The 25968-nt window shown below is 36.3% G+C and overlaps 1 protein-coding gene across 9 annotated transcripts in view; it reads right to left on the bottom strand.

Moving 5' to 3' along the window:
• Positions 1 to 25968, bottom strand: part of CYRIA (CYFIP related Rac1 interactor A) — a 58939-nt gene that overhangs the window by 13549 nt on the left and 19422 nt on the right. For 3 of the 9 annotated variants that reach the window (XM_069805755.1, XM_069805761.1, XM_069805758.1), the window contains exons 3-4: positions 25811 to 25879; positions 7320 to 7399 (exon numbers count right to left, since the gene is read on the bottom strand). In XM_069805755.1, the coding sequence (XP_069661856.1) occupies positions 7320 to 7392 (73 nt within the window). In that variant the 5' untranslated portion in view covers positions 7393 to 7399; positions 25811 to 25879. Of the gene's footprint in view, positions 1 to 7319; positions 7400 to 7587; positions 7668 to 9512; positions 9730 to 25810; positions 25880 to 25968 lie in introns of those variants that run through there. The other 6 variants (XM_069805759.1, XM_069805754.1, XM_069805764.1 and 3 more) reach the window with 6 other exon arrangements.

The raw sequence follows: 25968 nt of genomic DNA, 5'->3' as shown, positions 1-25968 counted from the left end.
ATGCTGCTGAGTTTAATGAAGAAAGTGGTAATCTTGCTAAACCGTTACATACCACAGAACAACGGAGTAGGGGCAAGGTAGGAGTCACCTATAAATCAATATCTATATTTTATAGTTAAACAAAAGTTAATTAAAATAACATTTTCAGCAAATATTAAGTCACAAAAGAGAATAAGTAATTTATTAGTACAATTAATGAGTGTAAAATTTGCATGTTCAGCTCACCTGAAGCATGGGTTGGTTAACAAGGTACTTCTATGTTACTTTTTACAATTTATTCGCTTTAAAAAGTATTACCCCCTAATAGAAATGTAAACAGTATACACTGCTCAGCACTTTGGGACTTAAAAATGGCCTTTAGTAACACCCTTTATTGTTAGTCTTTTTCAAATTTTCCCAATACGTCTTTTGGGAGTTGGGGGACGGTTGAATATTTGAAACCCATTAAGCTTTCTGTAGTATCCCAGCACTGGGGGAAGTAGGAGTAAGAGAAGGTAGGTGGGTGGAAAAGGGAAAGAAAGGGAAGGGAGAGGAAGAGGGCTGCAAAGGCTACACAGCAACAGGCTTAGCTTGCATTTGCAGAAGCGGTTTATATTTATGCTGAAAGTGTTTAGCTTAAAAATAAAGGTAGGGAGGATGATTCAGGCTTTTTTTAAAAAAACATGCATCTTGCTTATGAAATATATGTTATGCAAACAGATGTTCTGGTAAGACCATGGTCATGTTTCAAAAGGGATTTTACATGAAGATCTTGCCAAAAATGGTCAGCTAAAATACCTCTAATCGATCACTTTGAAAAAGATTTCATCTTGCTGTCAACAACAATAATAATAATGGCAACAACAACTAAAAGGAATACAGACTTGTTCATAACAGATTTGGGCTTTTAAAATTGGTTTTCTATCCCAACAATACCAAAGCTTGTTTCTCTGTTCTGAGTAAAAAAAAATACCATTCCTGAATCACAGTGAGGAATCGCTGCTTGGCAGTGCTCACCTCTTATCCCCATACCACCAGAGAACCTGCACATGCTTAAGCTTAGAGCCCATTTATAAATAAAACCACAGCCACTGACTAATCCATGTTGAATGCAAGCCCTCTCCATAATAAGTTACCATAATCACTGGACTTACTGCATTTCAAGTCTGAGTTTTTAGAGTACTCATGATTAGCATTCAGAGTATGCGGTCTTTAATAAGACAAAATAGGAAACCCTTGCACCTCCCTTTGCCCAAATGTTTCTAACATGAACCCTAAACCCGACAACTAAATGAATCCTCTATCAAATTAATTCAAGAGTCAGACCAGGCTTGACTCTTCTGTATACAGCAAATTTCCATTTAGAAAGCAAAAAATTTAGCTCTGGAGAGAAATGTAATTCCATTGGCTCCATCAGAAAAAAACAGGATATGAAAATTCATTCATTGCATGAACAAATGCTCTCTTTCATCTTTACACATGGTCTATTCCATGTTTTGGATGGGGCTTCAGACTTCATTAAAAAAGGGGGAAAGCTGGACCCACCACAATCCATTTGTGGATGCATTAAGTATTTCAGGTGCATGGTGGGGTGCGAAGGTGGAATCATCATTCTTTTCTTAGAAAAATATCTATTATCTGTTTCAGAAAAAACCCTAACAGTGCAAGGTGTCTACCTCATTCTTCACCAAGCGTGCATTAGAAAAACCGTAGAAACTGCTATGTAGGTAAGACATTAGTACTCATATGACAAGATCAAATACAAAAAGGATATGAAGCCTTTACCAATACAAAATCAGTTATAACAATATCTCAGGAATTAATTTTTATGAAGAGATAACAAGACAGTACTAAAAGAAGTACTCCCAACCCACACACCCTTTCTGTATCTGAAATGCAGACCAAAAGCACAGAACTTTATTCCACCTTCAGTCAAACTGCACATTAAGAGGATTCCCACTGAAGCTGGTTAGTGCTTGCATTTCAGTGAATGTGGAATCGCATTTGTCAAAAATACATCACACCCTCCTGGCCTCAACTGCCTAGCAAAAGAATAGTGAGTAATACAAGTTGTCTTACACGCTCTGCTTTCAGCTTTTCTTGTCCTGTCCACTGCTGAAGGTGGCCAATAATTCTGCCAGCCACTGACAGCAAGTTAGAGAGCAGCACATGTATTTTACTGTATAATGCTAAAGTCCTATTTCAGGTTTGTCACCATGACAACGATTTTTCCCATTCCAGTCTGGGACAAAATTAGATGAAAGGCTAGTTTATGTCCTTAGAAAACACAAAAGGCATTACAACTACAGGGAATAATGCATTTTAGAGGGTATCAGAACCTGCTATACTCCATATATTAAAAGTAATAGTATGAGGTAGAAACAGTACCCTTATCCAGTCTACACTGGATTTTTGAATTTCATCCTTTCTAAACTAGCTAGAACAAAGTGAAGCTCCCTAAATGGCTAATAACTTGCTATGTGCATGGTGCTGTGCCAGGGATATCAGCGCCAGGCTTCAGCTCCGTGGCGGACACAGAGTGGACAACTTTTCTCCGACTGAGCCGTAGCTTCTTGCTTAGGGCACTCTCTGCAGTGCAGGAGACAAGAGTTTAACCTCCTGCAGGCTGGATACAGATTACATCTCCAGCCTTGCCGCCTGTGGAGTGAGCGTATTAATTAATATCCTATTACGCAAAAAGTGGGCAGTTGCTCTGCTGCCAGACATGTTCTAATAATAGACACTTTTAATCATACATGAACAATAACTGAAAATTGCATGAATCTTTCTGGGGATGGTGGGGGGAAATCCTAGAAAGCAAGTGTCCTTGATTCTTCAGGGGATGAGGGGGATTAAATTAGGATCAGGTAACGAGCCCACCTAGCTAACCTTTAGGAAAAAAGGGAACCTGCTCAGGTTAAGGTTGGAGAGTTTGGTCTTATAAAAGGTATTTGTATCTGAGGAGGATGGGACTGAAGGTGTCACTTAAGGACACCTCCTCCCAATAACCTATAAGCGTTAGTCTATTAGGTTCAAAACAAATTGTTACCTCAACCTTCAAATTATTTCCAAGAATTCATGTGGAATTATTTGTTTACTTTGCCTGAACAAGGCCTTCTACAGGCAGCAGTAATTTGACAATAGATTTTCTGCAAAAAAGAGCACTCGTAAACTGCTGTGGAAAGAGCCTCAAATGCCCAGAATTCATTTACCTGTGACTAATTTAAACAAGGTCAACATCTAAAGAACAAAACAGTTCTTGAACTGACAAAATCAGTTTCAAGAGAATTTGCCCTGTGGGCTTGTGAAACCCTGAAATCCACAGACTCTCAAGGCTTGCCATGTACTCACTCTTCCTAACATTATTTTCGAGTTGAGAGCTAAGAAGGAATTAAAGTAAGTGGTATATAATCAAATCCAATACGTAGCAGTTTGATTAAGAATACCCACACCAGGATACAAGTGTCAAACAGCAATATGGTTCACTTTCCGGGAATGAAGAGATTCTTTTTCTTTATGTAAACCTTTCAGCAGACCTTAAAAAAAGAGTAATTTGGCTGAATGCACATAGTTTGCATTTCACCTCAAAGAAAAGGCTTTTTCACCTGCATAGGAGAACGCTATTCTCCACATCACTCGCTGAAGCTACCACAGTCCCCATTTGTCCCTGTTTGCTTTCAAGGCTGGACTGAATGGTTCTTCAGATTGCTTCTCCTTGCACAGATCCAGAGTAACCGCCTAACTCTAAAATGATTACCAGAGAGCATAAAGAACTGCTTTTGCTATACAATATTAACTGAAATTAAAGCTGGATTCAAGCTTTTTCAAGTATGAGCATGGAGTAATGAAACTTGGCTCCCAGTTTGGAACGAAGAATAATGACAGTAAAAGGTGTCCTAAAAATTGCAACTGATGATATAGACAGCTGCAGGAGAGGGGAGAAAAAAAGATGATTTTAAACAATTTTTTTGGTAGCCTAAACTTTTCTAGGGAAAAATTAAAATAGCTATCTAAAAAAAAACCCCAAACAACTGGGAGGTGAAATTTTGAAACTTACTTCTTCTTCTCCTCTCATGATTCTTTCCCATTTTCAAATATAGCACAAGGGCAGAATTTGAAAGAAAACACAACTTTGAATTAGGTGAAAAAATTTAATTTTTCTACGCATTTCTGTTTCTACCTGCCCATTTTTCAAGACTTCAAGAATTGCATAAAAGAGATGCACTGGAGGGACTAAGGCTAAATATGAAAAAATCAGGTTGGTGAAAAATACGTAAAAGAAAAGTGAGCATGCAACTGATGAAAAGTAACTTGTAATTAAATGTATTTTAAAACAAACAAAAACCATAATGGAATTTTTCAGAAGGTGCAAGACAAGATTGTCCTCCTCAAATTTTTCATGAAAACAGAATTCTGCCCTGGAGAACAATAATTCACAGGAAAATAAATTTATTTTTGTTGTATAGAACAACTCATCCTTACAACACACTGCCTATAAAATGTATATTAATTAAGGAGGATAAGGGAAAACAATAAAATAAAAACCTACTATGGTGACCTTACTGTGTAGCTTCATGACTGACCTAAGATCTCTAAATCTGTACAACTGCTTGCCATCCTCTCCTGCATTTCTGTTCCCATTCACGTGCCACTGCTGGGGCTCTTCCAACCATGCCATCATCCACATCACCCTGCCCTGACTGGAAGTGTAGTTAGTAGGTGGGGGAGAGAGGTAAGGTGGTAGTTTGGTGGGGGTTTTTTTGAACAGCTAGTTCTTAGCAAGTTCATTTTCCCACATAGCTATCATTCACAATGGGTGCAATCCTGTGTACATTTCAATTCTAGCGTAAGGATCTGAGACTATGTGGCAAAGCATCACCCATGGGATGACCTCCTTGGAGCAGCACAGATTAAATCGACTATCAAATGAAGTTAACACCTTAATGTCCTTTTCCCACTTTCTTTACATACAGACTTGTATTACTTCTGACCAACATCAGCCCATAAAGCCTCTGACTTTTGAAGCATGGAGACAGATTATATTTGTTCTACTCCTGCATACAAGGAAAAAAGCTGTTTCTGTTTTTTTAAGCAATGTTTGTGTTGCACACTGTATGCATAGCATGCACACACCCTCCTTTCAGGTACAATACGTACCAAATGAAGACCAGAAAAAACAAACAAACAAACAAAAAAAAAAAAAACAAAAAAAACCCAACAAAACAGGACAGGAGAATCCAAAAACTCTGTAAACATTTTGGAAGTAGTGCTGACAGATTTACTTTGAGATTTCAGCTTACGGCTAATGAAAAAGTGCACAAAAACTAGAAAGCAATATGCTGATGCAAATGAAATACAGTAAACACATCAACTCAACATACCCCTCATCCTCTGAATGGCCAACTGTAGTGACCATTTTCATCCACAAACTCAAACTGAAAGCTCAGGCCACAGAAAGTCACACGTCCAGTGAGCATGCAAGCAGGCTCTTACCTATGTCCACTAAGAGCGTCTTTTTACACTGTACGATGGCTAATTAAAGGAGACCAAAGAACATAACTACAGGTGTCTTCAGTCACATCCCTTTGACACAACACAGATTTTGTGCCATAAAAACTCCAGGACTTTATTTCACAAGTAAAACATTTTAACCTTTCACTCAGGAGCATCAAACTCACTGAAATTTGGAGATGATAGTTTTGGTCCTCTCTAGGTAGATGTGCCTGACTAGCGTGGCCACGTGCTTGCACTAACCACTGGTCACCTCCTGTGGGAGCGGGTGCTTGGCAATGCACTTTTGCAAAAGAACCCCCTTTGCTGCCAAGGCAATAAAACATGTGTTTTCTCCTCTCACCACCACCTCCACTCCACCAAGGCTTCCCACTACCAGACCACCCGTTTCCTGTCAAATCTGCAGCCTGGGTCAGGAGTACTTTCTTACCATCCAGGACATGATGGGGCTGATTAAACCTGGAGGCTCAGAGCAGCTGAAAACCTTCACGATAGCTTGGCAAAGCCACAGAGCGCTACTGAAGCCTTCAGAAGTTTGATAGAAAAAAATTACGTGGTGGTTTGGATAAAGGTTTGACATCCCAGGTTTACAATAAAATTCTTAAATGATATAGACAGAAGAGAAAAAGGGATACACGGCTTGCAGTACCTTCTCCTAAACCCAAACTAACCAATTAACTTTTTTTCATTATTTAAAACTGATTCTTCATAATGAGGTAAATAAGATATAGATGAGAAGATTAACATGTGTGCAAAGTTATAGTCATACACTCTAGCTCTCATCCAAGAAAGCATGTTTGAACAATTTCAGTAGATGCAAGTATGTGTTTAAATGACTTTTTGAACCAGTGCTTCAGAGTGCATACACACATACAGTCTCGTATCATGTCACTAACATTTTTCAGAAAAATACTTCAGGAATAAATGACTCAAGAAAACTATTTCAAGGTGATAAAATGTGTGTCTCATCACCTGAAATTCTCTTTTAAACCATGCTTCAAAGTTATTTTAAAAACACTGGCTTCCCTCAAAACTTTTCTGGGTTTGTTTTTGGGTTTGGTTTTGGTTTTTTTGTTTTGTTTTTTTTTTAGAACAAAGGTATTAATAGACAAAACATCACACACTGTTAGCATTTTAAATAAAAACCATTTCACATAAGTAGTGAAGTAAGATTAAACTCATATTTAAGGATTTGATGACCAGTTTTCAAGACAATGTCTAGAAGTACATGCAGGGAAACTGTAACCAGCAAAAGTGAAATATCTTTGAATCAGATATAGATATGACAAGGAAATTAGAATGTGAAACACTGTTTTGCAAACTGATAACCATGCAATTAAGAGAGATGCAATCAAGCACATACACTTTGACCACTTCACTACTTTTTAGAAACTATAATAAACCCAGTTAAATCATCACTGAACAAGGCAAAAATAGTGCCACCCTCACTGCTTTTATTTTTTCAGCTTTTTATTTCCAGTATATATTTCCATTCAAGGAAGCAACATAAAGAAATCTTTTTTTAACCCTGATTTGTTAAAGAAAGCTGAGGCCAAGTTCATTCGTATGTAAATTTAACAATGGCTCATAAATGTTTTGAAATTAATTAAAGGTAAGGCTTTACTTGCATATCTATCTTTCTGCCTCTACTCAGAATGAATTTAAGTAATTTTGTATGGTTTTATAAATATCAAAAGGCAATATTTAACTGAAGTGTAATTTGATTTGTTTGCAAATCCCTTTTGAATTGCTTTATGATGCGTAAGCACATGCAATTTATTAGGAAATAATAAGCAAAGAAGGCAAGCCAGGCAAGAAGCTTTGCTCACTTTCAAAGTCAAGGAAAAAATTTGGCCCCTGATCAAGCTCTGTGCAAGTGAGAACTTTTAAAAGATTTCCCATTTGGTTCCTGAAAAATAGAAAAGGAAGAGAAAAGGAGTCCTGAGTGAACAAATGATTTTAGAGACAAGGACTTGGACAGATTGTTTGTGCTGGAAAATACACACTGCAAGCAATCAGATTTTAAAAGTTTTTCCTCAGTTCGCTGCTAAGTCAGGGAAAAGATTCTCTCATTGTCTTGTAATTGTTTGAACTTACTTTCAAAATCCAGGAAAAAATGTGGATAGTTTTCAATTTCCCTGGTAAGGACCTTAAGAAGATTACCCATCCCAGCAAACCTAGTAAATGCAACAAAATCGTAAACAGTTATATACGTAAACTTAGAATACTACAGCTAAGGGCTTGACACAGTCTGCATCATGTATTAAACATCTTGGCAAGTTCTGGACCATGAGAAACATTTTGATGGTCAATTGTGTGATATTTATGCATGGGGACAGAAAGAGTAAGACCTTGGATAAATACAGAAATAATTCTATTCAACAAATTGGAATTTAAACATCAGTATAGCATCACGGAGTACAAACAGATATTTATGAGTTTATTTAGCAAGAGAAACAAACTCAGAACTATATCTGTATTTGTAAATCCTCTAAATTGTTGGACTCAGTATTACTGAATACCAGTCCAGAGTAAAAAATGAGGTCTTAATCCTTGGTTTGGATTCTTTAGCATAAATCTCTGTTATTTCATGAAAATAACTCAATTTAATGAAAAAAAAAATCTAATTGTTTCTAATCAGTAAGGTTTTATAAAATATTACTATAAAAATCTATCAGAAAGAAAAGCTAAAAAGCTTGTTCTTTTTAACTTTTAAAAATGTATGGATGCATTTAAAAAAAAAAAAAGAAGAGGTTCAAATTCTATCTTTTTATCTGTTATTCCTATCTTTTATCATCTTGGAAGCCTTTGCATTTCAAGTTATTACCACCCACCCCACCCCCACCCCCCCCCCCAAACAAAAAGTGACCAATTCTTAAAAAAGCAAGTCTCTATGGAAGACAAAAAGGAAGGAAGATTTGAAAAGTTTTTTACCAGTACAGTCCTTAGGAAGATACATTATTCTAAAACTATGTAAAAAGTATAGCTTTCTTGGGCAAACTTAAAACTTTTTTCTCAGAAGAGAGAAAAATTAAACCATGAAAAGCACATAGAAGGATAAAGAGGTCTGCCTGGAGGTATGTAGAAAAATGTAATTTTAGATTTAGAACTCAGATTGAAAAGTGATTTTTGCCTCAAAGATAAATATTCTCAGTTCTCTAAACCACGGCTCTTGGGACTCACATCTGACGCTCATCTATTTTTCAGTTTAACTCTTTTCCCACTTAAGAAATGAGACCACAAAAAAACTTTTCCTAAGCATGTACACGGCTGATATTCCATATGAGGAGACAAAGTTTTTTTCAAATTCTCCCCCAAGCATTACAGAAGAAAAAGCATCACCAACCCTAATTTCTATATGCATATAAGAGATATATTCTATAGCAGGAAAACCTAGGAAGGAAACATGAGGCTTGGAGATTTCAAAGCACCCATAGTCATTCCATAAAATGACACAAATTTAATCAATAATCTGTTCAGAGCACGCAGCTTCATGTAAACCAGGTTTTTGTTAGACAAATGGCTTTGTTTTGCATTAACTACTTCAAAATTTTCTCTCCAGAACAAATCCAGTGAGCAGACTGTCAAGCCCTTTACAGTTAGCAACATCTTGCATATACAATATTAAAACATGAAGAAACATTCTCCATTATTCATAAAGTTACATTCATTTATATGCAGGAAAAAAATTTATAGTTTTACTTTCAGAACAAGTTCTGCACTGTATGAACTGAGTCTGACTTTCTGAGTAGCCTACAGATGGGAAAAAACATGCAAACAGAGCAAAATAGATTTTATACAGCATTAAAACTTGTATCTTCAATAATTTAACATTTTCATCACCCTGGTATAATACATTTTATCAGCATCAGGTAAAAGGGAGAAGATAATGTGCATACACTTATTTTCCTTGTCATAACCTTGAAAGAAACAATTTATATTATTATGAAATACTATCACAATCTCAATTACTGACTCAGTTTGGATTCTTCACTTGCAACTCATTTTAAGCCATATCTTACCTCATTGCCTTCAATCTTCAGAGAGTATCCAACCATTTCTTCTACTGCCAAAGTTAGCACTGCATCCAGAGACTGATTTAGTTGGGAGCATGCTTCGAACAGCAAGGGAGCCTTTTTGCCAAAAACCTGAGGATATGCTCCCTCATTTGCATTGAGTAGCTTGAGGTCATGTGCCTAAGCTCTGGTTTCTGATCCTTCTTACAGAAGTACAGCACATCAGAGCTCTGGAGATTTCTGAGTATTTTTCCTGAACTTTTACTATATTTCTTAGCTTGTTTTTCATTTTATTCCCCTCTCCTTCAATCCCTGTGTAGAAACTGATTCAGCTATTTAGGTCACAAGTATGAAACAAGAACCCTGCCACAAACTTCATACCCGTTTTCATGGGTTTTCCAATGCTCTCAAAGCATTTTCCAATGCTCTCAAAGGCACTGGTTTGACACATCAACCCAAAACCCAGTGATATTCAACATCAACATCTAGAAGATACGGTTCAGGCAGCTGCTAAACACGCTTTACTTCTTTATGATTGGAAATAATTTATTTATAGTTTCCTAAAAAACAAAACTAAAAGCAAGACCTAGTTCCAAGAAACTTTTACTTTAAACTATAACTCATGATTCAACACTAAGTTTTTACCTCCTTATTAAGAGGCCAACCTTCACCTTAATGGAAGTGCTAATAAACATAATTCCTTGTCCCAAACTGAATTATTTTATTCTGTATAGCTTGCTGCTTCCCAGTACTTGGATCTTCCAAACTCTTTCCCTGAAAACTCTAATAATGTATTCCAAGCCTCAGGAACTGTAAGCCACTTCCAAGAGAATTTTTAACGAGATTTCAAAGTAACAAATGACATAAATTGTGAGCAGGTCAGTATGTATACTGTGGTTGCAACAGAAATGCAAATAAACAGCTGATGCACAGAAGCAAATCAGAAAGGTTTAACCTAAGAGCATAAAATTCCATTTAATTAAACAGGAAAGCATTTTATTTTACTTACTATAAAGTTAGTTTAAATGTTGAAATGAGACTCAATGCATATATAAAAATATTGCTGTTGAAGCACTACTGAATGATAGTGTCCAAATCCCTTAAAATTCCAACTTTTAACAGTATGTTTTAAAAATTATGACATGTTGACAGGACAATGATGTTTGCACTTTCATGTTTTCTACTGTTTTCCAAACCATTAAAGCTTATCCTAAGATATTGCATAAGCATATAGAAAGCACTTCCTAAGCTACTGTTGACAGTTTAAAGCTCATTATGCAATTTTTCATGCTCAACATGTAATTAGTGGCACACAGAAACAAATAAACCATAAAACCAGTAATGAACAAGAAGGTACATTTAACATTTTGCATTTCATATACCATTATCCAGTGGCATACTTAAAAATGTTGAGCTTTAAACAAAATATACAAGCTATTTTTCTAACACATCACTTTGTTCCTAAAATTTCATTAATTTAGTTTTGACATTCTAGAGGCATTATCTAGGGTGGGAAAATAAATTCCTTCTCCCCCACTAAACCAATCAGTTTCTTTTTGAATTGTGGTAAATAAAATACTACCCCCCCCCCAAAACAAATCAAAATGCAGCCCTTCAAATCTGCCATAGATTTTATACACATATACTGAAAATATACTGAAATATCTATTTATTATATACTGAAATCCAGTTTTGAAAATGTAGCAAGTATTATCAACTAAATGTTGCATGTCCAAAGCTAGTATCATGTTATTTAACTCTTCTTTAAAATCTTTGTTTACACACTGTTTTAAGCGATTACATAATTTTGAAGTGTGGAGTTTTTTAAATGATAGCTACAGCACTATATAAATGGCTAGAGAAGTACTAATTTATTTCTTCCTTTACAGGACTAACTTAATGAGTACCAGCTCAAAACCATCAGCATCACTGTAGCCACACTGAAGGTAGAACAGACAGACAAAGCATTTAAACCTCATGTTAGTGAAAAAGGACACATTCACCAGCTCAACCCTTTCCTGCTCATTAGTACTCCTTTGCCAGATACTATTTCCTAAATCTGCCTGCTTACATAAACGTAGTCTAACAGGCTTTTGTCAAACTGAGCTGTATCAGCAAATGGCTACTGCTTAAACTCATTTAGATCACCCAAACGAAGTGGGGCTGGGAGTGTTCTCAGGAGCAGTTCCATTAGGAGTTTCAGGAGAAAGAGGCTCCGAAGTTCAGGAGTGGCAATGAATGATTAGGAATTGTAACTTCTAATGGCACACCTACATGAGTGAAGACAGCATCTAGTCCGCAGTCTGAGGGAACTATATTGTACTAAGCATATTAGCATCATTAAAGCAGCAGAACTGACCTCACTATGTGAATAATTAACTGTGGTTTCAAAAAAACACCAGCATCAAAAGCAAGATTCCAAATCGTTGTGATATTCACCTATAAAGTTTGTTGAGGTGCTTGTAAGGAAACAGAAGAAGTGCAAGACTCAGAAAACAGTTTTATTCTATTAAGGAATAAAATAAAAATGAACAAAGATTAAAAAATGCAGAAGTTTCTTAATGATAATCTACTTCGTTTTCTGAAGGAAATCCTGTATCACTGTTTTTTGTTTGGGAGAGGAAGGAAGATATAAAAGATCATTTTTAATTGCATTTGCCAAATCCACTACCCATATTTCTGCTTTTTTTCTACGCAATAAACATATTAAGCCCACCTAATCTCTCCAAGTATTTGTGTAAGACTAGCCCCAAGAAACCTAGAGTGCTGCAGTGCTGGGAGTCATGCACAGAAGTGCAGGTACAGGCAGGACTGGAGCACTTTCTCATGGGTGCCCCATGCACACATCCCCTACCTTACCCTTTCACCACCAGCACCTGAAGGAGTTCTGCAAGGCTCAGGCAACAGAACGGGTTTTATCGTAAGTCAGAAACTGGGAATATTATTGCTGTGAAAAGTGCAGTGCTGAGGTCAGGAATAGTCAAGGAAGCATTTTGATTTACGTTCACAGCAATGCCATAAAATCACTGGAATTAGGGGTGGGGTCATCTAGATCCCAAACCAGGAATGGCAGCAGCTCTGTCATTCTGCACAGATGTTTGTCTAAACTATTCTTAAAGCTCTTCAAAAAGCTCTTTAAGCTCAATCATGATAGTTCATGTTTTATTACACCTGACCAGTCTCACTGCCCTTCTCTCTCCCCCTTCTCAGTGGGTCACTCAACTCTAGGTACAGTGCTTCCAAATGGATCCAAGTATTGTCCCAGATATAATGAAGGAATTGTGTCTTGCAGAAAACTGTGCTTTACACATCCCTCAAATATTATCTGCATAGTTTTATTTTACCCACTGCTTTCCCTTCTGCATTCTGGCAATTCATTAGTTGTGCTTCTATACAGCACCTTATATCTATCCCCATCAAACTCCACAGTAGGGGTTTTTTTTTAATCATCTCTCCGATTTTCTTATAGGTAAGAATATTTTTGTGGACATGGTAGTATCATTATCTTCAGTTGTTTTACCAGTAAATGTCTAAATTTTATAAACTGTAGCTGCATTGATAAAGAGAAATATAATAACTGATGTTTAATAGTCTCAGTTGTGCAAATAGATGTTAGTTTTGAAAAGTGGTATTATTCCTCTATGGACTTTATTTCAGAAATAAGCATAAGACTCAGGAAAAAAATATGTAAAAATAGTCATACATTTGTGTTTGTGATGCTGATTGCAAAAAAACCCCGAAGATATTTCACTGTGAAATACCCACAGTATTGTCTAGCAAAGCACAGATAAGGGAAAAACACACCCAAGTTTCTTCAGAGGGCAAACTATATTCATTTTCCAGAAAAAAATCAAATTATCCCCAATGTTGGCCTGTAAATACTGTATTTATAAGATTCTTGTAAGTAACATACTTGCAAAACAAGATGCACCAAGAAGCAATTTACGCACACAAGCGCAGAAAAACCAGTGCCACACATTCTTTAGGCAGGTGAAGCATAAACAGACAAAAAAAAACCCCCAAAACTGAAACCCAAAAAACAGATGTAAAGAAGTGAAAAGTGGAATAAGAGAAGAAAGTTGCTCAAGGTGAAAGTAACCCAAGATAAAAGAATCATTCCTGCTTTGAACAATTATTTTATTACAGTTCCTAGATAAGCAACACTTCAAGCCAAGAACTTTTGCCGTTAACTGATACGCAGATTGCAGGACACAAAACCTACAAAAAAGGGGAGGCAAGTCAAAGGGAGTCAATAAATGGTTTGTAATGACAAACACATTTTTCATTAATCAGAAAATGTTAAAAGAGCTGGCCAACAATATGAGTACCTGTAGCCCCAAGGATTAAAGAGCTTGGCTCGTGGTTTCAATAAAATCAAAAGGTTAAAAAAAAAAAAAAAAAAGGATTACCTCAGATGAACTTACAACTTATTCAAAGGGGGGATTTTTCTATATGCCAACCCTCACACCTGAACATACTTTGAACAGAAGTCCTATATATTTTCAAAGTGCATAATGTCAGAAGAGCCATTATAAAAGGATAAAAACCAGGCAACCAAAATATCTGGATTCTGATTCATAGGTCATAATAAAAAAAGACCAAAACAAAACCAAACCCCAACAGAAAAATGTAGAATGGAAGCCAATTAAGTAATTAGAATAAAATTATATCTGAAATTAAGAATAACACTTGCACTTTGATCCTTCCACCTGAGTGTATAGTAACTACAGTAACCTAACTTGAATATGGCATCACATGCACAGATGCTTATACTCAAAACAGGGACAGAATTTCCACGTACACAATAAATGGAGCCTCTATCAATTGATGCTGTTAGGTAAGCAAAGCAGGATACTAATGTTTACCCAACTGATACACAGTAGAGAGATGCCTTTGACAGAAACAGAACAGGTTTGGCTAGTTCAAGTGTTTCTTCCTTCAAAACAAAACCACTTCATTTTTTTCCAGGTGGGGTTTGGCTTCGTTCTTCTGAACTCTTGCAAGAGAAGAGCAGCCACATCACCCTCTTCTGCTTAAAATTTCCTTGTCCTTGTCTTCTCTCACCAAAATCATGATGAAAAAGGAAATAAACCACCCTAGAACACACTTAATTTTGGAAATCTGGATTTGGGCATTTGATAAGGTATCTGGTTTCAACATTTTTGGATATAATGAGTGAAAAATCTATTACTGATCATAAACAGATACAGAGTCAGAAACAGGACTTTCAGATTAAATAATCAGGAACAGAAAAACATGTTGCTGCTCCTTTCTGCCTGTGAATGACTACCAATTATTCAGCCTTCTGACTACACCATACAGAATATTTTGTACTATGCTCACAGAAAATCCAGTGCAAGTGCCCGAAAAAACCAAGATGAAAACTCTCATATTCTAGTTCTTCGTACAACTATGCTAAAGACTTTCCTCAGAGTAACTTTATTTTCAAGGTATTTCTTGTGCCAGTCGATAATGGGAATAAGTCTTTGCATTTTAACTTTATTCTTTATCTATTTTACTACTCTTTTTAATACGTAAATGCCAAAACAGCACATCTAATCTCCGTCAAGCCAGACATAAATCCTACAGTGACTGGATTTCTTACTGCGTATTTGCTAGTGATCTGCTCTGAATGTGTCAGTATGTAGGACATAATGCATTTTGCCAGCTAAATTTGTATTTCTGGTTTGGAGGGTAATAATCTATAAGGTATGGATCTGACGCAGTCTTTACAAGTACTCTTTTCTGGAAAAGCGAAGAGAAGTCAAACACTATCTTAAAATACTAAACAGACAGTTCTGATCAAAGAAACATATTGACATTACTGGAATTAAGACAGCTGTGGCTGACTATATGTATCGATAGCTCAAGATTTGATGAATTAAAGATTAAATGTGGATCTTTGTAGGGGTTAGTTGTTATTAGTTTAAAATACTTCCAGTTGTGTAATACTGGTCTTATTAAATATCTTATTACACAAAATAAGAAAACTTGCTGACCAATTTGCATTGGAGTTCCACTAGGAAAAAAAAATTATTCAAAAAACCACTGTAAATAGACCGAAGGACAATATATACCTTTTTTTAAAAATTTAAAATTTCAGAAAAAGGTAAAAAAAAAAAAAAAAAAAAAAAGTCTCTGGGTGAGAGTAAAGGAGGAAAGAACAGGTATGATCCCAAGACAGCAATTTGAGAGATCACCTAATCCCCAAAAGGTTGTAAAGGAAGGTTTTGCTGAACTGTGGAGGCATCTGAGTAACAGAATTGGGGAAGAAGCTTCAGGAGGGTTCATTAACCATGCATCTGTACAAGCTCCTGGAGTGATAAATGTTCTTTCTAGAACATAGAGGAGTTTACCAGAGGAATGGCTATTTTAGACTTGTTTGATACTTATGGGGAGAATTAACTGAATATAAGGATGGAAATACAGAAGTTAATTAAAAACAGCAGAGGTTACTTAAACAAGGAGAAAACAGCAAACTAAAGATCATGATTTCAAAAAAGCAGTTTTAGTAAACTCAGATATATGGAAGAATAGGTTTCTTGGAAAGTTGATTTAAGGGATAAGGGAGTGCAGGAAACTCGACAGTTAAGAAAATACACAACAGGTTACTCCAATGGACAAAACAGAGACTTAGAAATCAATATGCCTGTATAAGCATACGGAAGAATTGAAGGAAGTGAAGAAATATATAAAGGAGGGAGCTTTGACAACTGACTGGAGATGAGAAAAGAGGAAATGCTATTTAGTACCATAAATTTGCTGCAACACTGAAAATCTGCAAAAGTAGTTGTCAGTAGTTTACTGGCAAAAGAGAGGATGGTATTTTTAAACCGTATCTGGTATCTGTTGTATAGATCTGGTTTTGTTCAATACTTTTAATTACTGACAGCCAGAGAAAAAGAAAATACACTTTTAAAATATGCACTAAGCTAGAAGGGAATTAAAATATTCTGGAAAATAGGATCATAATTCAAAATCACTTTGATAAACTGCAGATACTATCCAGAAGAAATTAAGTAAATACAAATGTAAAATACTCAAGGAAAAAAAACAAATCAATCTCACAAATGCAGATGGACCGGTAAGCAGAAAGACTGAGGAAAAAATACTTAATCATTATACTGGAGTATAAATTAAACATAAAGCAGGTTAGAAAGCTGTTAAACTCCAGAATTTTTCAGATTGCTCTCACAGTTAGGGGACGAGAGGACTGAATATTGAACAAGAACAGATCTTCTCCAAAACACTAGTCTAGGAGTTACAGAAAAGTATAAATTCCAATAAAACTCCTCTTTTTTCTTAATTAGCTTTGCATCATTTTTTAATCTCTTCTGATATTATTTCATGAACTCCTATTCTTTCACATTAGACACTCGATTCATTAAAACGTACAGGGGCAGATTGTGTCCATGGCATTTTTCTGCACAACAGCTTGCCTTGACAATTGCATTTAGTTAACAGGCAAGCACATTAGCCCTCTTAATGATGTAAACATAAATGAGATTCTTTATTTTGCATTGTGCCTAATACTTTAAGAAGCACATTCCGTAGTAAATCTATTTCCAAGCAATGTGTTTTACTTACACAGAAAGCCAAACAAGGTTTTGTCCCCCAACGCAAGCTGCAAAAAAACTTTGCAATTTTTTTCTGGTATATTAACAAGTCTGCTATCTGCCTGAGATGACAAATAAGGAGGAGTACTATGGGTGGTGCTGAATTACAACCATCCTTTTAATTAAAAATTAGGTTTCTTGTCAGTGTACATGAAAATTCAAATAACGTACTGACCCTGACAGGCTCCGCAGTAATTAATTCAAATCACTACTGGAAGCTATTCCTAGTTTAGCAATGAAATTTGCACAATAACTTTTTATTAGGACAATAAAGCTGATGCACAGTAGTGACTTTATATCCTACTCCTACTCTGCTATAAAATCTATTTTTAGCTAATTGACAAATTCGGATGGCAATTAATCACAAGCCCATTGATGACGCAGTTTGCTCCCTTCCCCACTGCAAGATGCACAAGCCTATAGAGGCCCATTATACAAAGAAAACAGAGCATTGTTCAACCATGCGAGCAAAGTTAAACCTATGCACAAAAGCGGACACTGTACAGTTGTTTTGCAACCCTACAATGCTGCTGTGTGGATTTCCTGCCAAGGAGACCCACGAAGCCGGCAGAGGAGCCTGCGGACATGTGCTCAGCCGACACGGGCGGGGTGGGGCGGGGCAGGGTGGGGCCGGGCATTTGGCCACCCAGGCTGGCACCACGCGGGACTGTCAAAGGACAGGCCAGAGGTGCTGACACAAAGCACAGGAAAATCCACGCTCTAAGTAAAACCTGGTTGACTCACCTGAAACGCTCACTGCCTTTACACCCAAGGAAAAGGCCACGACTAGAGCCAACCGTTGGTTCGTATTTGCACTCGGTCATTGGTGCTACCTCACTTCTGCAGGAGATGCATACCCCAAACTGAGTTTCTGCAGGGACTACAGCTCCAGTTATCAGCGGATGACTTTCTCCTCTACTCTCACTTTTCAAACTGAAGCCAAACTAATCCAGACAATGTTTTAATAACCACATTTCAGAACAAGTACTGATATTAGAAAAAAATTATATTGCTTTCCCTTTCCTCCCACTGAAACTCGGAATTTAGTTTAAAAGTAACTGTGACTGCATCTAAAATTATGAAAACTGACATTTCTACTCAAAAGGTAAACAGCATATGGCTGACCAGGTGTAGCAGGGAGTGAAGTCCCAAGGCTGGTGAGCGTTCTTAGCAGGGCATTCCAGACCAGCATCTAACACACGCTGCATCAGCCCCTGGCAGCAGTCCTGTTTTCTCCATGTGAACTGAAATACCATTTTTATTTACACTTGTTCAAGAAGTTTCGATTAGCATTATTTCTTTTGAAGTTAAGAAGCAGACTAAAAGTTGAGAAAGAAGAAATCTGGTTTTCCTTTTGTAGTCTCTGACTAAAAACCAGATACACAGGATGAGATATGCTAACTTCAAAATGCCAGCTATCTGCAATCAAAAATGGAGGGAGGTAGTTACATCCAAGATTTTCTTATTGCCTTTGTGGAATACTCCTGTTTGAAAGGCAAATCATGCCTTTCAGAACTAGAAAAGATAGAAAAAACACTACATTTAGAGCTTTATTTTTGCATAAAAACGATCCAAGAACCTTGTTTCATTTGCAATTTTAACTAACTCTCCATTCACACTTCCAGGTGACATAGGTCACATGGAAAAGAAATACACCCTTGTAAAGGCAACATTCATTAGTTTCCAAGAAAATTTTAAATTATAAACAACTATTTAAATAGTTAATTTAACAATATTTTTAGAACGTTGCTGAAAAACTTAAACTACACATGCGCACACACACAAATGCACATAACGTATGTACATACACAGAGACTTGCAAATGAGCATGTTTAACCAAGAACTGAGAATTAGTTGCTTGTTACAGGAAAAAAATAGATACATGAAGATGAAAACTGTAAGAAAATCAAGATTAAAATAATTTACTTAACCAAACCTTTCTGTTTGCTGACTCAAAGGCATCTACTCTAGCTATCCAGAGACACAAGCTGTTGTACAGCTGTTGTACAGTGTACGGAAGTACGGGGAGGAAGAATGCCTGTGTGATTTCAGCAATAATGGAGTCCTAAAACTCAGGTTCCTCTTTGCTCATGACTTAGATGATGTGAATTCTCTGGAGGATAGGATGAGGCAGAAAAACCCCTCAATTATTCCCAATTTCATGATAAACAAATGGAAGATAGAGATTTTCTGAAAAATATTGTTACTTAAGCCAACAAAAGTCTTTGTATTGTCTTTCAATCTTCATCATTGATACAACCAGCCTGTAATACAGCACTGAAACATGTCTGGAAATTGAATTATGCTTTCTTCCTTCTCCTCTGAGCCAATCTTTATTTTAGTTGCAATTTATTCAACTGACTTACTAATAGAAACAGCGTAACTGAAAATTTCAGAAAAGCCTGAGAGATCAAGGAAAAAAATGCTCAGTGATTGAAGATTATCAGGGTTGATGGGAAGTAATGGAAATTTACTTAGGGGAAAAAAAGTTCAAAGAACACAGTTTAAAGACTGGAATGGAAAGGAAAGACCTAAATCAATATATGTTTCAACAGTGCAAAAAACCTTTGCCATACAAAAAGCCATTAACTGCAGAGGGTAGTATTCTTTTAGTATAGAATGGATTTTTTTGATACACTGATATTAGAAAAAAATATACATATATACACAATATAAACTATATATACGTATATATACATTGGTCTCAGATAAAAAGTTTGAATTTTTATATATTTAAATTTTACATCAAATACACCAAGATATTAATACTACCATCCAAACTACATAGCAAAAAAAGAGTCTTTATGAAAAGAATATATTCGGGAAGTAGTAATTGTAAATGACAGTGATAGAAGCCTGATGTCTATTCTGTCTCACCTTTCTGATCTTCCAAAGCAGAATTATTTGAGGTCTACAAAAGTCCAACTAATGCAGGACCCAGTCCAGTCCTATACTCCCCTTTTGTGTATGCTCTCCACACTGTCATCCAAGAAAAGGCACTAACTACTTTCAGTCAGGTCCTTTTTAACTCAATTCCTGAAGAATTGGCTTCTTCTAGTTCAGAGTTTGCCCAGTCACTATCTTCCAACCATAAGGGCTAAAATGAAGCATTGCCTGAAACACCAACATTATAACCATACTACCAATTAAATTTCATTAACCTAAAGAACCGGTGCAAGGAAGACCAAGACTGTAGATTAATCTTTTCAATCAAATCAAATATGCAAATAAGAAGATCCTTATTTTCCTAGAAGACAGTTAAAATTATGTAATAAATGATTCCTACATTTTAATACATTTCATCCAGAAACTGGATATCATAAGCTTCCTAAAATGGGGTTGATAATAAAACGTTCCTTGAATACATGCTATGATCAGCATATTCTAGCCAGGAGGAAAACTCAGATATAAATCAACATAGCTCTCTGCCACCTGATTTGGTTTTGAAAAAAGGCTGCAGTTAAGGCTGTTATCCACTAAGTGGCATTATCAACTCAAACACCTGAATTTGACAAAAAATAATCATAGTACCGTGCATTTTAACCTCCTACAAGCAAATTGATGGAAAACATTTTCTTTGGATGATTCATTTTATTCAAGTTTGTCATAAATTTAGGCATTGCTCCAAACAGTCAAATCTACTAGTAAACCATCATTACCAATTTACTTTTCATATCAAGACATTTGCAAATATTTAGCAGGATGGTCAGGTTAGAAATAAAACTATTGTGACAGACACTTTAAACAAAGCAACCAAAATACTGGAGTAATATGAGCTCAAATTAGACACATAAAGGTATAATAAGGTATTTTAAAAGTAGCTGGGTTTTCAGAAGTGCTATACATCAACAATTCTAGTATTTCCTATTGTGAAGTGTGAAAGTACCAAAAGTCACACCAGATATTTACTTTACTTTAGAGAAAACACTTTAAAAAAAAGTAAATTATTAGATGGACTGATGCTACAAGGTATTAAAAAATTACAGTAATTGGGAAAGTAAGAAAAGTACTACTTTTCACTAATTATTTAAGGATTGGTTTTCAAAATGTTACTTAAGGATTAATGACTGTAAATACAGTTTTTTGAGAAATGTTTACTGGAAAAAAGCATTTAGGAATAATAGAAATACAAGAAAAAAGTATCAGAACAGAACTCTCATTTTAAAATAGGTTTCCCCCTCCATTCCTATTGTTTGTCTCTGGTCTTTTATCACTGTCAATTTGTTCATACATAAAGATCTACTGAAAATAAAGGGGAAAAAAAATCAGTATTACTGTATATAATAGTATAGGAAAATTAAATGAGCAACTACTTCTGTCTGCCTCATCAAAGCACATATTTTAAGCTTGTGAAATGTCCATGTACAGGACAAAAATTGTATAGAACTGAAAATTCTGAGCATACTTCAATGCTACAAGGATCAAGACATTCCTTTTTTTAAGTGATTTTTTTTTCCCTCGCTAGCCACAGAGGAATTGCATTAGGACATAGTCCTTTTTCCCTACATCCGCCTATGACAAACATTTGCTGCAAGTCAGCGACTCCAAAACCAAATTGTTTACAATTAACTCAAAAAGCCATTAAAAAAAATTGTTTCTTTGTTCCAGTTGGACAGAGAGACAGCCAGATGTGCGGCTTGTTGATCTTACTCTTTTCTGACCTCTTGAGTGTAGGAAGAACTGCAGCTGAGGAAGGAAGTCAGCGAGTTGTGTTAATGAAGGTGAACATTGCAAAAAAAAAAAAGTTTGCAATTTTTTTTCATGAAAGAAAAATTTACTTGGAATTTTTTAATTAAAAAAGATAATATAAAGCTTTACTTTTCGCTATTGGTAAAAAATCAGAGCCTTTGTTTCAGGATAAGTCAATAGAGTCTGTCTCTGCTACTTTTGAAAAATTCGACCCTTGTTTCAAGAACCTCATGAAGTTTCACTGCTGTGAATTAGCAAACACCTCATCATTAACACCTGCTGGGAAACCATCCTCCTTTGAGGATGCAAAAATTCAAGAAAAGCATTCTAATTTTAGGCTCTGACTGAGTCACAGTCTACCACTACAGACTAAAATCAAGCCTAAAACTGAATTCCAGATTAAGAATGTGCTCACTTCTTTGGAAAACACATCTGGCAAACACCACAAGGCAACCAACTACGGCTTCCACAGTACCTTTCTTCACATTTCTCCCTGAAACACGTTTATGCATTGTATCTGTAAAACACCTGACAATGAATTAACTAGTAATCTGGTGTTGAAAACTTCATTACATGGTACTCCTTGCGACAGTACAGAACATGAATGGACAAGACATTCTGCTAGCATAAAAAAGAACAATCTTTCAAAAACTGCACAGTAACAGACGTGAAACATGATCATCTTGTTTCTGAACTTTGTATTACTTTCTAAAATGCATTCTGAAGTTCTATGACCACACTGCTCCTTATTTTATCAAGGTAGCTGAGAAGATAGTCAAAGTTATCAAGGCCTGAGGTGATACCTAAGGACACATTTGCATGTGAAGCACAAATTCACTCCAGAGATTCAGCTATTAGATATTGATTCTAGCACCTGGGCATCAATCCAGACTCTTTATGCAGTTAGTGAAGCTTCCCAAATGTACTCCAGGCATCCAACTTAATTGTCTGAATTAGGTCAAATTTTTTATGTTTCTCTCACTGCATTGCTAACTTAATCTTAACAGCTCACACCAGTTTTCGTAGAAAATGATGCCTAATTCTTGTCAAGCAGTTACTATTTTACAGATGTACATCCAAAGACCTGACTATCATCCTCATAGTTCATCTTTCAACTTACGTTTACTATCATATTATTTAATTAAGAAACTTTCCTATGTATTCTTGGAAAACAGGAAATTGAAAATGAAAACTAGTTTACTTTCTTCTCACTCCACATTCTCCTGCTCCCTAAGGTCATTTAAAAACCAACATTAATAGATCACCATATACGTGCATGTGTACACACAAAACCATTTCTGCAAACAGTTATACAAATATTTAATCTGATAAGAAAATTCAAATTCTGGAGAATTAAAACACTATTTCATGTCATACTTTTCGAAACAGTTGTAAGGGATACTAGTTATTTTAAAAACAGCCTACGAAATTCAATCTTTGTCTTTGTACTAAGAGAAAGGAAAAACCTTATCATGTAAGACTTTCAGCACAGCTCAAACAGCTCACAGCTATAAGCACAAAAAATTGCTTCTGCTGCATTAGTATTTAGAAATTATTATTGGCTTGTCACTCTCATATTAAGATTTGATTTTCAGAACCTTTTCTTTTAGAAAAAAATTGTTTAGATGGTTCTACAGCCCATATTTTGTCATAGCCTTCTGAAAGAGTCAATCTTTAAGGTCGTTAAAGGCATATTTAAAGGGCTTCATTTTGAAAAAATAGTTTGTCTTAATATCTGTAAAAGGTCTCTAATAGCAAACAGTTAGGACGTCAAAAATTTATCAGGTAAAAAAAATATTACAAAATTTTCCTACCAGTTGTAGTTCCTCCCAGTTTATTATTTCCTACCAATGGAATTAATAAAAGCAGTGAACTACACTGTAGTAATATTAACTTTCTATGGACTACATTTAAAAGAATCAATAATTTAGCAAATCTCTATTTCTTCTTTTCACAGTCTTTTCTCATAATTTCCTGTTTCTTCTAACATGTTAGAGTGTTCCGTCTCCATTCCTACCATTTTTCCTTTTATTCTTCCTTTTCACTCTACTTGTCCTGTCTCCAAGATCTCCCTTCAGCTCATCTCAGTCCCCTCCACTAGCATGGATAAGCCCATGAGGAGCACTCATTTTTGAGATCCTTTCCTCTCAAGCTCAGAAAGATCATCCTTCATTTAAAAAGTAGAATGGCCTTAAATTTAAGTTGAAATGCTATCTTTATAAAATTTAATAGGTATGTCATATACATAATTCCTATTTTAAATTCCATACAGTGTAACGTAATAGAAGGCTGGAAGGCCTTTTAAAGGAGAAAAGAAAGTGTAAAAACAAAACACACAAAGAAGCTTCACTGGTTAAGTATACAGTCCTTACAAGTATCACATCATTAGTTTACAAGGTAGAGAAGAGTAATTTCTTACACTGCAGAAACTGTCAAGCTATGATTATAGCCTTTAATCTTAATAAGTCTTTTCTTCCACCCCTCACACCCACCTCCTCCCATGGACCTGGGTTTATCTGCCCATCCAGTGAAATGAAACGGGAATACTGCTGTCTTTCAACTACACCAGTTCCACATTCACCAGAATCCTTTGTGGCCTCTAAATTAATGAATCTCTACACGTTCCAAACTCCTCTGCAGGCAGCTTTATTTCTTTTGAACAAACATCCACATGATTAGCAAACACCTTTACTTTGACAGACTGCCACTGCGATCCCTGGGTTCACTTGGGTACTGCAAAGCTGCTTTGATAGAAAGCCAGTCAGGCTGCTGCCATGTTGGGATTGTTTTTACCTGCAACAAATTGAAGTTTCTGTGGTCATTTGTCCACTGCATCGCTTGTTGGATGCATCTCACAGCAGTGGAATTAATCACAGCATTCACTGTCACTAAAGCAGGGTTAGCTCAGAAAGTCCTCTCCATACTCGATGGTTTCCATCTCTCCAAGAAACCACCAGATTTAAGTTACCATCTCGCATGGCCTTATTTCCCACAATAAGGTAAGATATTATTCCCTTTCAGACTTAAAGTGTTACTTGCTGCAACCACCCTGCTCAAATGTCACGTCTGCTTCACGTTTCCCAGCGGTCCAGAAAGGGCTGGTGAACAGCGGCACGTTTGGGTCAGAACCACCAGAACCGGTGTACGCAACTTGGAGCCCTCGGGTCCTGGCACAGTGCTGACTGCAGCTAGGCCGCGCGAGAAGTGTGACACTGAGATCTGCCTCCTGTTCCCTGTAATCTATGTGCTAAACATGAGTAGCAAATTGTCACGACCTCTAGTATTTCACTAAAAAGAAGGTAATCTTCAGTGACAAATTCTCCAGTAATGACATCTACAGATTAAAACCTCCTTGCTCTTCCCTGTCGCCCTCTGCTTCCTCCTCAGATATTGAAGCCTGCAGCTGTTCACAACCCCTTCGTGGTCTTCCTCATGTATCAAACCTTTTCGTGGAGCAGAGAGAAGTGAGAAGTTTAAAGGCAGTAAAACAACTTGTTGATGCAAGTACTGGCACCGATTTCCTTGTGTTGACACCAGTACTTGTTTGAGTCCACAGTGAGCTGATGCAGAGGTCTAAACTGACAGAAAAGGAGTCCTCCAAGAAGTCTTCACAATCCTGTAGATTTTCAGCAGCAAATTCCCTAAACAGCACATCCCAGATGAGTATAGGTGTTGATGCAAGAGAAGGGGCAGACAGAACTGAACTACCTCTTTGAATGGCAACAAGCTAATCAAACGACGATGCATGCAATCATAAAATTCAATCCTGTACTTAGACAGACCATGCAGAGTTGCTGGTGTGGTTCCTCTCAGGGAATATAAAAATTTAGGACAACTGAACTGTTACTATGTAAAATCTCAAATAACAGTGGACGCATTCAACAAAGACATAAACACCCCGTACAAAGTGAAGTCCAGCATATTGCACTCTTCAGCTTTCTCACAATTAACGTATAAAAGAAAGGGGGTACTAAACACAAACACTTGGTTATGTCTTACCTAGAAATACAATGGTTCCAATTCACATTCAAAAATCCACAGATGCGATGCTAAACATTCAACGTCCGTCTGTGATAAAAAACATTCAAGATTACACTTGGGATCACTGTGCTTTTCCCTATCTCAATTTTTAGATGGAACTTTCTATCTTAAAAAGG

Source organism: Haliaeetus albicilla, chromosome 18 (assembly GCF_947461875.1).
Source record: "Haliaeetus albicilla chromosome 18, bHalAlb1.1, whole genome shotgun sequence".
In the NCBI taxonomy this organism is placed as follows: domain Eukaryota; kingdom Metazoa; phylum Chordata; class Aves; order Accipitriformes; family Accipitridae; genus Haliaeetus; species Haliaeetus albicilla.
The sequence above is the reverse complement of the archived record's forward strand: the minus strand, read 5'-3'. Positions and strand labels throughout refer to the sequence as shown.